General features: G+C 37.9%; 2 protein-coding genes across 5 annotated transcripts in view; both read left to right on the top strand.

Moving 5' to 3' along the window:
• LOC111864673 (protein flightless-1) overlaps nt 1-3,315 on the top strand; it is a 38,792-nt gene extending 35,477 nt beyond the window's left edge. Inside the window, exons 22-23 of the mRNA XM_023852084.2 lie at nt 1,178-1,291; nt 2,256-3,315. Coding sequence (XP_023707852.1) covers nt 1,178-1,291; nt 2,256-2,390 — 249 coding nt within the window. The 3' untranslated portion in view covers nt 2,391-3,315. The remainder of the gene's footprint in view (nt 1-1,177; nt 1,292-2,255) is intronic.
• A 7,461-nt stretch (nt 3,316-10,776) lies between these two features.
• The window catches only part of LOC111864680 (ADP-ribosylation factor-binding protein GGA1), a gene marked incomplete at its 3' end in the record, with an annotated part of 18,357 nt that continues 13,497 nt past the window's right edge, over nt 10,777-15,636 (top strand). The window contains 2 exon segments of one of the 4 annotated variants that reach the window (XM_033751532.1): nt 10,777-10,914; nt 11,834-12,040. In XM_033751532.1, coding sequence (XP_033607423.1) covers nt 11,989-12,040 — 52 coding nt within the window. 4 annotated transcript variants of the gene reach the window in all.

Here is a 15,636-nt window from a genome sequence, read left to right as displayed (position 1 = left end):
AGTTAATTAGATTTCAACAGCGTGGGATACAGTAAAGCCATCTGTACTGAAAAATTCATGGAAGAAACTGATGCCTTTCATCACTAATGAAGATGACAAAATCCATGGATTCACTGGATTCAATGAAATGAGATAGCCGTAGAATTGACAAAATTGGCTAACCAAGTTCATGGTGGTGAAGAAGTCAACGAGGAAAATATAAGAGAGTGGTTTGACTTTGACTCGTGTGAGCCAGGCTTCGAAATGTTAAGCAGTGACGAAATCGTAAGTTCAGTCGGGGTGCAGCTGGAAGAGCGGGAAGAAAGTGAGAACGAGGAAAACGTGGACAGTGCTTCTAGTAAGAAAATATCACATGGTGCTGCTCTTAATCATTTGGAATCCTTACTAGACTATCTTGAGAGTGAAGAGAACAGTTTATTAAGTGACAAGCTAATATTACGTAGGCTTCGTACGGATATCCATAAAAAGGAAAATGCTGCGAAAAAGCAAATGACAATATTAATTGTTTTTAAGTGTTAAGTGTGAATATTCGTAAAAAGTGTTGGATGTTGTTGAACACTGTGATTGAAATAACAAATTCATACTTCAGTGTAATGTAAAAAAAGAGTATTAAGTAGGCCATGAGATGACATAAAAATGAGGTTGAATAAATTTAAATACAGATAGGCCTATAGTATTATGAAGGTACAGTATTACAGCACTACTTTTAATAAAATTTGTCTTAACCGGGTTTTCGATTAATTGTGATTTTCCAACCCCACCATTAATTATCCTGGATAATCGAGAGTTGAGTGTAATATGAAGATATAATATGAAGTGGATATAGTCAGTTTATGGCAACTTGTAGTAGTTGTTTTCAGACAGTTATCTTATGCATAGGGTACTTCAACCTTGCTGCTTTTTATACCATTCAGATGCATATGTATGTAACAAATACTGGTTCATCATGTCAGATGCTTTCTTACGCATTTTACCTCACTTGCAATCCTAATTTGATAAGGACTTTCTTTATGTGAGTATAATTACAGTGACAATGTGAGCCATGTGAATCCAAATGTTCTTGTCATTACATTTTGGTGATTTGTGCCTAATGAGTGTCTTGGCTTTTTGGGTTTAGCTATGTTATATGAAGAGGCTATTCAACACTTGACTGTATTTCACAAATGTTACATTTCAGGATGATTTAGCTGATGATGATATCATGTTGCTGGACAATGGTGAACAGGTGTTCTTGTGGCTTGGTGCCAAATGCAGTGAAGTGGAGATCAAACTTGCCTACAAATCTGCCCAAGTCAGTTCAGTTTAATTATTCATTATGATTACAATTTGCATTGTGCTTACATTCATGAAACTGTGTAAAGATTTCTGTCCTACCATGACCAAGCTCCTGCCTTCAATTTATATATCATTCATGTTGATAATTATTCAACAGAATTTATACAGTATCTATATACAAGGCAAAGCTGTTTAATTTCTTTCTGTACTTCAAGATTATTGTGTGTCTAAAACACTATTGAAGGTGCCTTATCATAAGGTGTTGATGTAGACTGTTGAATCATGATTAGGAAGTTACATTTTAATTTCAACATGCGGTAGGAACCAAAATCACCATACTGCAAATCTTGGTGAACACATCCATTAGGTTGCCCACTCAAGGTATGATGTATACCGAGGCATGTTTCAGACGAAGTCTGGTTTACAAGTCACAATATATCTGATTTACTCCCCTGTAATAGATACAAGTTACTTATAGTGAAACTGGAACTTCTAAGGTACAAAAATGAAGAAGTTGCAGGTTTTTTGGATTTTCAACTCATCTAGTGTTTTTATATATATATGTAAAGGATTTCAGACTGTTCATTAATCTTATGGGGACACGCAGTAGCGTAGTTGGTTGAGGGGCTATGCTGCAAGCTGGAAGGTTGCAGGTTCAAGTCCTGATGAGGTCATTGGATTTTTTCAGTTGACCTAATCCTTTCAGTGGCACGAGGCCCTGGGGTTTACTCAGCCTCTAACAGAAATGAGTACCAGGAATTAATTAAATAATTTTCCTGGGAGTAAAGTGCGGCCGGCGTGTAAGGCTGACAACCTTACCACCATCTTTGAGCCGACTGTCTAGATAGTGTGGTACCCTCAACGTCTCACAACCGTATGGGCCTTCACGGCCTGGTACAGGGATAGCTTTACTTTTTTTTTTTTACATTAATCTTATACATTGGAATACATCGTACACGAATAAATATTTTTTCTTGCAGGTATACATCCAGCATTTGCGAGTAAAACAGCCAGATAAAGCTCGCAAACTCTTCCTCACATTGAAAAATAAGGAATCAAGGAGATTTACAAAATGTTTCCATGGTTGGGGGCCCCACAAAAGACCACCTGAATAATTAAAGAAAAGTGGAAGTGTACAGATTGTGGTGGGAGTTTTCATGATTTATCAGTATTTCTGTAGATTCTTTCAGTGCAGTCATAGTGTGCCATGTGGGAATGGCATTTTCAGTGAACATGAAACTTCTAAGCACAAATGTGTTATGCGCACCTTTATAAGGTTATTCATTGTGAAAATAAGTATTTCAAGGATACACAGAAGTGAATATCTCGGATTTATGAATATTATCAGTAACAGGTTTATAAAATTTAAATTCCTTTTTGTGTACTCATGGTACATATATGAGGGTTGTTCAGATGAAATGTGTTCATGCATTCAGCCAGGCCACAAGGATATAATGGATCCAACAGCAGCCCAGGGGGTTCTTGGCAAAGGGGATCCATCAGCTGGTGTGTTAGTCAGAGGATGACTACCATAGTGTCCACTGGGACTATTTAATGACTTCTGTTTCTTCACCAAGAACAGTCTTTGAATGGGTTTCATTTAAACAACCCTAATATATACAGTATAGTTAACATTTTTTGGAAGCCAGTATGCCAATGAAAACTGTAAGAAATTGATGAAAATAATTCTAAATATTTATTTAAAATGCAGTTTGAATAGATGAGAAAAATATGTGGTTTCAAACTTCAAAATTTAGTTGGTATTCAGTTTTCTTGATTGCTGCGTAGGAATTAGTGTGGGCAATAATTGTGCAGTGCCTGGAAGTAACAATTTTTATATTTATATATGCCTCCAGGATGACATAAAATTTAAACAATACTTGTCTTTTTATACTCTTTGTATGTCCTTGCAACTGTGGCAAACAAAACAATATGTAGATTTGTTCAAATTTAATGTTTTCAGTTTTACTGTATGGGAATGGCATGTTGTATGTAAATATTTAAGGTCACCTCCAAAAAGAGGAGACTTGTGTTCACATGTCTCATGCATATATTTATTTACCTCCCTTGGTTTGCGCAATCCAGTAGTGCGGGCCATGCTCAGTTGGTCACGCAGTTCGTCTTACATGGTACCTGAAGTTTGATTACTATATTCATAAGAACCTGCCACTGTACTCTTGCCATTTTAATCCATCCCACATCCTCTTGCCCTATTTCTGTAATACAAAGTTTAATAATATCCTCCCATTTATGCGTAGGTGTTCACTTGGTTATCTGAGAAGAATGTTATATCTATTTCTTATCTCCCTGATGTATGCAACATGTTCTGCCCATCTCATCTTTAATTTGGTCACACTAATATTTGGTGAAGAGGAAGAGAAATAATGGATGCCCTCATACTAGTTTTCTCCAGCCATAAATTATTTACAAGGTACCTTGTTTTATTTACTGTTTAACAACACAGTTTCTCAAACTACATAGAGAAGGAATGCTTTAGGAATAATGAACTGGCAAGGGATGTGCAAACAAGTGTTATGGCTTGATGTGAGGTACTGTCCTACCCTTTATCTTGAGGGATGAAAAAATTGTCAGGATATCCAGTCTCTGGACTGAAATTTTAATCTGCAACCTTCTGAATGTGAAATAGGAACATTAGTATCTGTGGCCAAAGGCATTTTAACGGGAATGTTACAGTATTCATCACTGCAGATTTTGTATTTAACATTTGTAGGTATGTTAAAATTTAAATTAAGACATTTATATGAATAACAAATTAAGTCTAATTTGTAAGCACAATAGATCATTGAAGGTCACAGTGCAGAGGCCGGTTTTTATGGCTCACCCATACAAGTCTAATTTGTACAAATTTTTGCTGATACCTTCTGTAAAGTGTGATGGAAATAAGTGGATTACTTTCTATTTTAAAAAACCATTTGCAAGAATTGTATTGTCCCTCATGAGATACAGAGGAACATGCACTGGCTCAAAGCTGCTTCCTGCACCATTGACACTATCACTGCAGCCTTAAAGCAAATGTGTCAAAACAAAAAAAGAGTGAATTAAGCATATATATATAATGGAGAAGTGTCTAAATATTATCTTGAAAATATTTCAGATTCATAGTGATGAAAATTAATTTTGAGGTTCTTACATTCATACAATTAATGTCTGCCTTATTAGTTTACAATCTACTGGATTTGAGGTTCCTGTGGTGGCTGTGAAGAGTATGGTCTTCTGGCTTGTAATGCCGTGTAGTTCAGAGACAGTCCAAAGTTTCAGAGGAATATATTATCTTCATTTTTTAGGGTTGAAGAATATGCCAAGCAAGAAGCAGGCAGTCAGATGAGCTTTTTGACCCGAAGATGGAGGTGTTATGTTTCCTTGAAATGTCAGGCTCACTTTGAACTACATACTGTGAAGCCTGCAAGATGACACTTCATAGTTAACGTTTCTTTTTTTTTTTTTTCGGTATAAGTTTGCAATCTCTGAACATGAAGAATGATGGTTATGATTATGGTGTGGGAACCTTCCACATTCTAACACACAACTTCACCAGTCTAACAGACAACAGCCAACTCCCAATGTATGACACAAACTCCGTCCTAAGTGCAACAATTTATTATAGTTCTTTTGTCTTCTTTTCTTCTACACTACATGTTTCGGCCGAAAATGGCCATCATCAGGTGTATTTCTCTCCCGTAGCTGTTACACTGCACGTAGTTTAAAATTTAAAAACACCAGCTTTCTTAATTGTTCATTTTTCCGTTGTTAATAGGTCCCGATATATCAGAATCCCCTCGCTGATATTTGTCAGATATGTATAAAATCTTTGTTAATTTACATACGTCAATTTGATTTTCTAATTTTGGTATTTTTAAAATCTTCAATTTAAATATATTTTTTTTAAATTTGAAATTCGCAGGGATACCTGCTCTAGGTCTACAGTGCTGCAGCAGCTACTTCTTGCTTTCAGCACTGTTCAGGTATTATTCTATGTAGGCTCCCTGTGTGCGTGCCGCTGCTTATCTTTAATATGGGACCTATTAACAACAGAGAAATGAACAATTCAGAAAGCTGGTGTTTTTAAATTTTAAAATACGTGCAGTGTAACAGCTGCATGAGAGTATACACCTGATGATGGCCATTTATGGCCGAAACATGTAGTGTAGAAGAAAGGAAGACAAAAGAACTACAATAAATTGTTGCATTTAGGACAGAGTTTGTGTCATACATTGTGTACAGTGTAACAGGATGCTTAAATATAATACTGACAACTCCAACCTCGTAACAGGATGAGGAAATATTTATACATCGCTTGCAGTTCAGCCCTCTGGAGACAAACACAAGCACTAGGCAATCAGCAATCATAATCGCAGCTCCATCGCTAGCTCCCCCCAGCAGTAATGGTACAGAAATGTGGGCCTCAAACTGACTACCATCAGTCCATTGATCACAGCCATTGTAGCTACGCTGATGTCATGAAGCAGCCGCTGCCATAAGTCTCCAGTAACAGTGCCAGCAGACAGCTGATTCTACTGGTGCACACATCACTGCACCACCAGCTAGCCAGACTCGCTGCTGCAGCTGGAGAAGGACATCAGGCTGCTACAAGAAGACATGGATCAACAAACGGCCCTTTTTAGGGCCTGCAGTCTTCACCGTCACTGCCGGGCTGAACTGGCCGCTATGAAAGGACTTGCCGTTGCTGGTACTCTTCAGGCAAGCTTCCCACTCTAAGTACAGTGAACATTTGTTGTTATAGATCCAAGTGGTTGTCCGAGCAAACATTGACGTCCCACAATGGTATGCTGCATTATGACACTGTAGTTTCATAAGTGGTTATCAGCGTTTTGGAGGAACATGAATTGACAGAATTTCTTCTGAAATGTTGATACATGACATCACATCCTAGAAGAATGTAATTATAATATTCGCTATGCAAGATTTGAAGCTTTCAGGGCAAGTAAATGTGCGAAAATCTTGGGCAATCAGTGACATCAGTGTCCAGTTAAAAACCAATGTTTCAGAGATGTCCACCATCATCAGGGTCAATTCACTGCTGTGAGAGCCCAAAACCTTGTCCAAATATATATTCTGCATTGGCACCATAATATTTGGAAAACTTTAAGGATAATTCTAATTAAAACAAAACAAAACTCAAGTTTTCTGCCACCAGTTTTTATGATTTCAGTATGTTATGATTGCTTGCTCTTTACACTGATTAAATTTCTTCTTGCAGTTAATGTAAAGGAACAACAGATGACAGAAGTTTCTATATTTTTCCACAAATCTGTACCTGGTAACAAGTGAGCAGGTTGGAAATAAAAAGGACTGGAAGGCTTAACATCCCAGAAATTTAAAGCATTTGTTAAAAGCTAGTTTCCTTCATTGTACACATGACTGTTACTGATGTCACACCAAATTATACATCAAAAACTTAGTTCAAAGTTGCTTTCATTTGATTTGACATGAAGTCCCTTTATTTCAATTAAGGGATACATTGTACAGATACTTGTATTTACATATTAACTAAAGTATACAGTAACAATAAATGTTGTGCCTTAGCACACTGGAGCATAATTGTTAATGTCCCCATCACAACAAAAACTGTTACAATATTATGACATATGCATTTGGCAGACTATACAGCAGACTTTCTGAAGATGTCAAGTACACAGTGACATGCTATGCAAATTACTTCCAAAATGAACAGGGTAATTTTATTTGCAAACAAAATTAAACTTAACAGTAACTTGGAAATGATTATAAAGAACTATCCCTAAACTAATATTTCAGTGGTCTGTAACTTAATTTGAATGGTACAATGCATATTTAAGTGTAAAATGTGATGACATTCAGTAGTTTAGAGTAACGTTTTCAGTAAAAATACAGAGTTCAAGGAAAATTATACATGACTCAGGTTCATACATTGGAGAATATTAAATTACAGTCTTGTGGGATGCGATAGTGTCTAGTTTGGTAGAGAGGTGCAAATGTTTTTGAGGAACATGGCTACATCTTCAGCATCTGGAGGTGGCAGCAGGATCCTCTGACAAGGGGTCACATCTAACGAGATCATAAGCTTTAAAGGAACCAAAAATAAATTTATATTGCATACATTTTCTAAGGCTTAAAAATGTGACAAGCAGAAAAGAGAACATGCTGAATGGCTGAGAATTGGATATGTTCCCTTTTGGAATTGATGAATTCAGTTATTTGTGTAAGTTTTGTAAACCAGAATACTCCAGTGTGTTTAACAATGTATGATTGTGTCAACAGGAAATATAAACAAAATCAATGACCAATACTGGAAGTGTCAGCTTGAGTCTGCTTGAAGGAAGAGCTTCAGAACCACAAAGCTACTTAACCTTACTCATCATACGGATGTAACCTGTAAAAACAAAAGATTTCCAAACTGTCTTCTTCAGTGTTTACAGATGCAGAAGAAGGGTCCTTAACCTGACTGACAGATACCAGTAATAAGTTTCTGATATGGTGAACTTAAGATATTAACCTTCATCCAGTATCAGGGAATCTGAATTTCCCACTATTACACATTGACAACCAGATTTTAACTTGAGTTACAGTATTTTTACTGAAAAAAAAATATGATGCTATGGCTGCTAGATCTCTCAGAGTAGCATCCCAATACCGCAGTTCACAGGTGATAAAAAAGATTTTTTTATTTGTGTATTATATTAGAAGGTACTTGAATATATGGAAACAACTTGTCTTAATTGTTTAGGCAAGTGATACCACTAAACACACTAACCATGACACAGGCATGTATAAATGTAAGCAAACCAACAAGTCAACACAAATAAGATAATGGGCCTCAGTAATGTAAAAACACCTGTATGGCATACTGAAGAGTTCTATCTTCTGGGCTATAATGCTGTGTAGTCCGCTGAAAGTGAACCAATGTTTTGGAGAAACATGTTGCCTCCATCATCAACGTTCAACAAGCTGAGCAATAAACCAGAGCTCTGCATGCCAGTTGCTTACAAGGTGGTTTCTTGCTCAGCTTATTCTTCAACCCTGAAGATGGAGGTGACATGTTTCTTCAAAACACTGGATGACTTTCAATGGACTACAACAGGCATGTCAAACTCAACTTGTACAGAGGGCCACCTCAGCCCTATAAATAATAATAGTCCAGGGCCGCACTCCAAAACAGAAATATACATTAGATTTTGATACAAGGAAATGTAATTCTGTTTATTATTTAGGAATAATTTCAACATAATTACCTGAAGTGGAACACTTATATTTTGCCCACAAATCAAACATGTAATTTTACCTTCTATTTTGTAACAGAAATAAGCGATTTCCCATTTAAAAAAAAAAACTCACTCACTTTCAGTAGTTCTTTTTCTGCTACCTGAATTTTCTGAAAGTGACACTGCCCTTTAAAAGTTACTGTACATGTACAACAAAACTCGTGGTTGATAATTTAATGTTTAATTATAACCTTTATACGTTCATCACAATGTAACATCAGCACCTGTCGCTGTGTGAAAATGAACTGAATGACAATGTATAAGAGACTACCGGACTAGTAGGAAGGTGTATCTTCTCTCAGTAGTCATAAAAGTGAAAGTCTGCTAGCAGCCCATTAGAGAATGGCTGGGGGTTGCAAGCTAGTTTTGAAGGTAGAAATCCCTTGCACTTGTCTGTCAGTTGTCACCCTTGCATTCTTACTACGCCTCCAAAAGGGATTCTTGGAAATACTTGGGGTGGTGAGGCTGTGCGGGTTTTAGTGCATTAACCTTCTGAAATAAAATAGTTTGTCCTTCACGAACTTTACAAACTGATGGACAAACTCTTCTGCAATTGTCAGAATCACTTTTCCTGCAGCCTGCTAATTTATGTATTTCTACTAAAATTTTAATATCAATTAGCTCTAAAAGTTGAGGGGCCGCACTTTGTGGCTATGGAGGCTGCATGTTTGACACGGCTGGACTAGTGTTATAAACCAGAAGATGAAACTTGTCATATCCACTGCTGTTCACGTCTCAAATTCTACATGTTCTACTCCATACCGCTGTTTATTCTAACATGAATTACCTACTGAGAGTGTAGACACATGAAGGAATCTGTCCCCATAATCAGCTTAATGCTATTAAGAAAGTGAGGTTATGATGGGCTGCTGTAATACGAATGCATACAGGAAGGAAAATATCAACTTGGACCTTTTCCATTATCCGGTATTCTAGAACAGTGAAAATGGATCTGTTTGCGTTCTCAGGTGAGGAAGGAATACACCTACCCTGTTGGGCCTCTTAGAACGAGCTAATCTCAATCACTGGATCAGTCCTCACCTGAGGATGGAAACAGATCCAGATTTCGAAACGCCGTGTTTTCTATTTTCTTAAATACCACACGATGGAAAAAGTCCAGGAACCCTGTAATTCTGTGTTATACACCATCGTTAGAACCCTTTAGAATCCACCTACTGGGGGGAGTTCATTTAAAACTTTCCTTATTAATATTATCTTCACATTCAAAATGAAAAGACAACTTAAAGGAAATAACTCACATAATATTGAATTACTTTTCATTAATCGTCGTCGTCATCGTCATCCGATGGCACAAATAAGTCATTTTCTTCTAGAAAGTTTGCAATCTTTTTACTGATATTTGCACCTATAAGTAAACCTGGCACCACTGCAAATAAAATTCCAATCAGGCCAAATGGAGTTTTGCGCGGTTCAGGTAATATCGCTCCTGATGGTGTCGTTGTAGCCGATCTGTAGTTCTTTACAGTGTTAATACGTTTGCTAACTGTCCTCATGTTCCTTACAATACTCCTCACACTCAACGCCATTCTTTGCGCTCAGATTCTGATTTCCGTGTATCATACGACACTCCCTTCACAACACGGATCACTACATTTCACACACCTGATCCGCGATTATTTCCGTGGATTGACTTCATGTGGATGAACAATGTGAGAACCAAAAATCCTAAAACTTCATTTTATTGGTTTGTTGTGTATAACGCCATGCATTTTAATACTGTGAGGACGAGATTAGCAGCAAATGTCATAGGCTAATACTCCGTTCTGATGAAAAATAAACAGGGTGGTGATTTTTGATAATGGATGGATAATGTCTAATATTTATACTACTGTACCATCGTCACAAACTTTTAGGTCTTGCGAATGCATCATGCCCTTTCTACCGCACCAGACCTTGGTTTCAGCATACGGCAGAAAAAGTACTTTCTGCGTATGATTAATGATTAGAGGGAACAATGAACACGTAATGCGGTGCAAAATATACTGACTGATCAAAAGTATGTAAAATTTTCCTTTCGACTTGCAATCAGTGTTCTTGAATTTTTTGTTCCGTTAAGGGCTTGTCAAGTATGTTATTTTATGACTGACAATTCGATACATTCATTACAGCAATGTCTACGCTCGCTATGCTGTGGTCTGCTAACAGAATCGCCAACACGTGCTATCGAAACATCTATGAGAAAGTAAATGAAATGACCAACGTAATGCACTGAAATAAAAATGGCCATCTGGAAATCTGGAAGATGTTGAGGAGGTGAGGAGGTTGCTGGAAGGAATAAGGAAGCTGATAATTTCATGCTACACAACAAGTTATAAACACGAGAACGTTTGTTTTCAAAGTAAATGCTGGTATCATGAGTTTTGAGAGAACAATAGCCAGAACGACTTTGATTTCCTGAAATATTTTAAAATTCGCACCTTCATTTACGAGACCATGTAAAAAGCTGTGCGATACTTTAGGCGAAGAGCTGTAAATAAAAGTAGAAATTTGTGGTCCAATTTGGAGTACATTAAATTTCTAAATGCGATATTTGAGATGTTGCATTTTAAGGGTTTTGATGTTCAGTTGCAGGTGGATACTGATCGACTGTTCACAGAGTTAACAGTGCAATAGGTTATCGTAAATTAGTTTTCTGGGCTGTGACGCCGTATAGTTTAGTGGGTCATTGCTGAAGTTTCGATGTAACATGCTGCCTCCATTAGCAGAGTAGTACCTTGAATCTACATACTGCATCTACATCTACTGCCTTGAGAGGCTTGAGAGGCTTAAGAGGGCCGCGCCATAGCTCACGCGGTTAATCGCTGGTTTCCCACCGCGGCGGCCCGGGTTCGATCCCGGGTCTGGTCAAGCGGGATTTGTGGTGGACAAAGTGGCGCTGAGGCATGTTTTCTCCGTGTACTTCGGTTTCCCCTGCCAATCTTCATTCCGCCAATTGCTCCACAATCACCCTCACCTATAATCTGGGGCTGGTACAATAGGCCAGAAGTGGCCGCAGTACAAGGGACTTAGTCCCACTCCACTAGCAATAATAAAAAAAAAATACTGCCTTGAGAACCTCAAATCTAGCTTAGGCCTTTGTGTTATTTAGCACTTTTTTTATAAATACGTCTGCGGCTTCTCTAACGGAAATCCTGCCCCTCAAAATGCACTGCCGAAAAAAAGCACTGGTGTTATATCAGGAACTTAATTATTTGTTAGAAGACGTATACTATGAAATGTTTCATTTTTGGTGATGCCCCACCATTTACGTAAAGTAGCTCATCAACAGCATTAAAACGAAATGCGTCGTTACTACTGATACGTCAAAGTATGATTGAAAATTATAACTATTCACTGTATCCAGCATTCTTGACTTATTATATATATGTTATACATTATGTACGTAATATTGTAAATAGCGATCTACTAAGCAATGTACCGAAGCAAGATGGAGGACGCAGCAAGTAATGTGGAAAGTTTAGTTCGTAAGTTTAACGTTATGTACCTTTAATTTTCATACTAAGTACGTGTACATGTTGTCGCGTGTAAATGACGATTTCAGCAGTTCAAAATCGGTACATTATGTGTTTTCACGTGTTTTTATCTTCGTTCTACAAAGGGTGAAAACGAACGAGACAGACTAGACATCTGTATTTATTCTTATTCATGTCATTATTGTGAATTGTTGTCTTGTTTGCAATTCCTTCGGTACTTAAGAATTTTATTAATGAAATGTCATACGCGTACGTAAATGTGGCACTAAATATGATTGCTCAGGCATTTTCAGGAGCTCTATGTATTGAGTGTTGCATGTAGTTCACAAACTAGTATCAGTTCTATGTTCTGTGACATCAAGCTTGCTTAGGCACCAGTTTGTTCCTCTTTACTAACATTTTAACGAAACTGAAGGAAGTACAGTGTGATTGAAATATTCCCATACAATGTAAGATAGAAAATATTCAGCTACTTCTGGATGAGACAAACATGAAATAATTTGGCATAATGTAATTTGACCTTTCATGTAGCAGAGATAGCTCAGTCAGTATAGCAGCTAGACTATGGGCTGTATGGCTGACAAATAGGTTTTTATACTTAGTGGTGTCAAGAGGTTTTTCTCTTTTCTGTAACTTACAGATCAGCATAGGTGTCCACCAAGCTTATACAGTTGGTTGCATGGACTGTTTGTTTCCACAGGTGGTCACCTGCATCTAGTGCAGAGGTCAAGAAATACATCTACATTGTGTGGTACTTAATTATTTAAGCAGAGGGGTAACTATATTTTTATATAGTAGGAGTTGTTTGTTTTCTTCAGTGGGGTACGCGGTAGCGTAGTTGGTTGAGGCACTATGCTACAAGCCGGAAGGTCACGGTTTGAAGTCCCGATGAGGTCATTGGATTTTTTTTTTCAGTTGACCTAAACCTTCCAGCCACAATATGGCCCTGGGGTTGACTCAGCTTCTCACAGAAATAAGTACCAGGAATATTCTCGAAATATTTTGGGGGTAAAGGGTGGCTGGTGCATAAGGCTGAAAATCTTACCGCCATCTGTGAGCCGATTGTCTAGGAAATGTGGGAACCTCAACATCTCACAACCCTTTGGGCCTCCACAGCCAGTTACAGGGATAGCTTTACCTTTACTTTCACTTTTTACTTACTAGTTGTTTTTTAAGTTGATTATTTAATGACACCACTGTATTGAAATTATCTAGTGATGCTAGCATGGTTAATGAATGTTAAGAAACTGGTGGAGTGAGAATTTATAGAGTAAACTGAAGTACTCAAAGGAAATCCACCCAATTCCAATTTGTCCAGGGAGCTGTTTGATGTCAGTCCTTAATTGTAATGGTAAGTTTAATAATAACAAATGCAGACAGTGTAGGTGACTACCTGTAACAGTTTATACTGAAAACTTTAGATCACTCCAGTAAATGATATTTAGAGTATGGACTTTGGCCCATAACTTTAATATATTGCCATGTTGCTGGCCTTATTAGAGCTGCTAACTTTAGATGAGACCGCCGCTGTGGTCTAGTGGTTGGAGATCCTGGCTACAGACCTAGAGGTCCGGGTTCGATTCCTGGTGCTACCAGATTTTCTGAGAAATAGTGTGTCTGGAACAGGTTCCAATCAGCCTCATGAGGATAATTGTGGAGCTGTTTCAAGGAAATAGCGGCTCCGGTCTAGAAATCCGAAATTAACGGCCATGGAGATTTGTTGCGCTGACCACATGACACCCACTCTAAAGTTGGCACTAACTTCGCCAGTCTAGAAATCCGAAATTAACGGCCATGGAGATTTGTTGCGCTGACCACATGACACCCACTCTAAAGTTGGCACTAACTTCGCCAGTCTAGAAATCCGAAATTAACGGCCATGGAGATTTGTTGCGCTGACCACATGACACCCACTCTAAAGTTGGCACTAACTTCGCCAGTCTAGAAATCCGAAATTAACGGCCATGGAGATTTGTTGCGCTGACCACATGACACCCACTCTAAAGTTGGCACTAACTTCGCCAGTCTAGAAATCCGAAATTAACGGCCATGGAGATTTGTTGCGCTGACCACATGACACCCACTCTAAAGTTGGCACTAACTTCGCCAGTCTAGAAATCCGAAATTAACGGCCATGGAGATTTGTTGCGCTGACCACATGACACCCACTCTAAAGTTGGCACTAACTTCGCGAGTCTAGAAATCCGAAATTAACGGCCATGGAGATTCGTTGCGCTGACCACATGACACCCACTCTAAAGTTGGCACTAACTTCGCGAACAAACGTCGCTCGCATGGTTGGTATAGTTCGCTTGCGGACTAAAACCACTGTGTTTTTTTTTTTTGTTTTCTAACCTTAGATGCTTATTTTCAAAAACAAGACACAAAGCCTAACATTAGAATTTGCCGCCAACAAGTCCAGAAGTTTAGGCTTCTTGTTTTGTTTTTAAAATTTATATTTAACAACCTTTTGTGATTAGGCTATGGGTTTTGTTTTTATGAATAAAATTCTAAGGTTGGCAGCANACATAGCTGTGTATATTTCCAACACCAGTCTGCTTTTACCGGTTCTCACGGTCTCTTCGCTTGCGGATTTCTTATATTTTTCCTTTACCCTGAAGATGGAGGCGATATGTTCCTCCTAAATGTTGGTTAACACCACATATACACAGTGCCAAATCCCAGAAGACTGCTTTCTTCAACATGGTAGTAATTTTTAAAGTTATTTAGGTCATGTGTTTGTGCATAAGCACCCAGTAATTTGCCAAGCAAGTACACATGATCAATATTATGCTCCTCTGAGAACAGATGTCACATCATTTGTTAGGTAAGTGCCACCGTATCGGGTTTTTTCCACATTGAATTTTCGAAACTCATATATATATATATATATACCACATCCTTCCCGTTCACTTGCTTTTTATCTTACACTAACCTCAGTGGATGTTATTGACTGTATTTGGGCGGTGCTTGCAGTTTGATAAATGTATACAGCAGTGACAGTATTGTAATTTAAAATTCAAGGAGCATTCTGAATAGTATGCCAGCATAGTTAAAGGGTCAGTTGATCAGCTGGCTCAGTATTACTTTGGTCCTGTGATGGAAGACTACATCATTGCCTCATGCTAAAAATGTGCTGAGTCAATATATTTGATATACAAAGCTCTGCACGACACTTAAAAAGGTACTGGAGAGATAGATGTGCGAACCTCAACGTCTCGCAGGGCCTGTTACAGGGATACCTTTACTTTACTTACTTTCATTTACTGGAGAGATAGATTGATCACTATAAATTGGTGGCTAACTTTTGTAGGATCTCAAATAGATATGGGGGTACTTGTGTATTTGTCTCAAATGATCTAAAAACTAGAGAGCTTCCCTTTGTAAAAAGTCTAGCAAGGGAAAGTGTATTTGAAATTTCAGCCATTGAAGTAGTGGATTTGAAAATCATAGTTGTTTGTATATATAGATCCCCAAACAGTAGCAAGGAAATTTTTCTTGAATTATTAGAGGAAACCCTAAACAAGGTTAAAGTAAAGGGGCGTCTCCTAGTGTTATGTGGGGATTGGAACATAAATTTATTAGCG

Source organism: Cryptotermes secundus, unplaced genomic scaffold, assembly GCF_002891405.2.
Source record: "Cryptotermes secundus unplaced genomic scaffold, Csec_1.0 scaffold418, whole genome shotgun sequence".
NCBI lineage: Eukaryota > Metazoa > Arthropoda > Insecta > Blattodea > Kalotermitidae > Cryptotermes > Cryptotermes secundus.
Note: the sequence above shows the minus strand (reverse complement) of the source record. Positions and strands in the feature narration are given on the sequence as shown.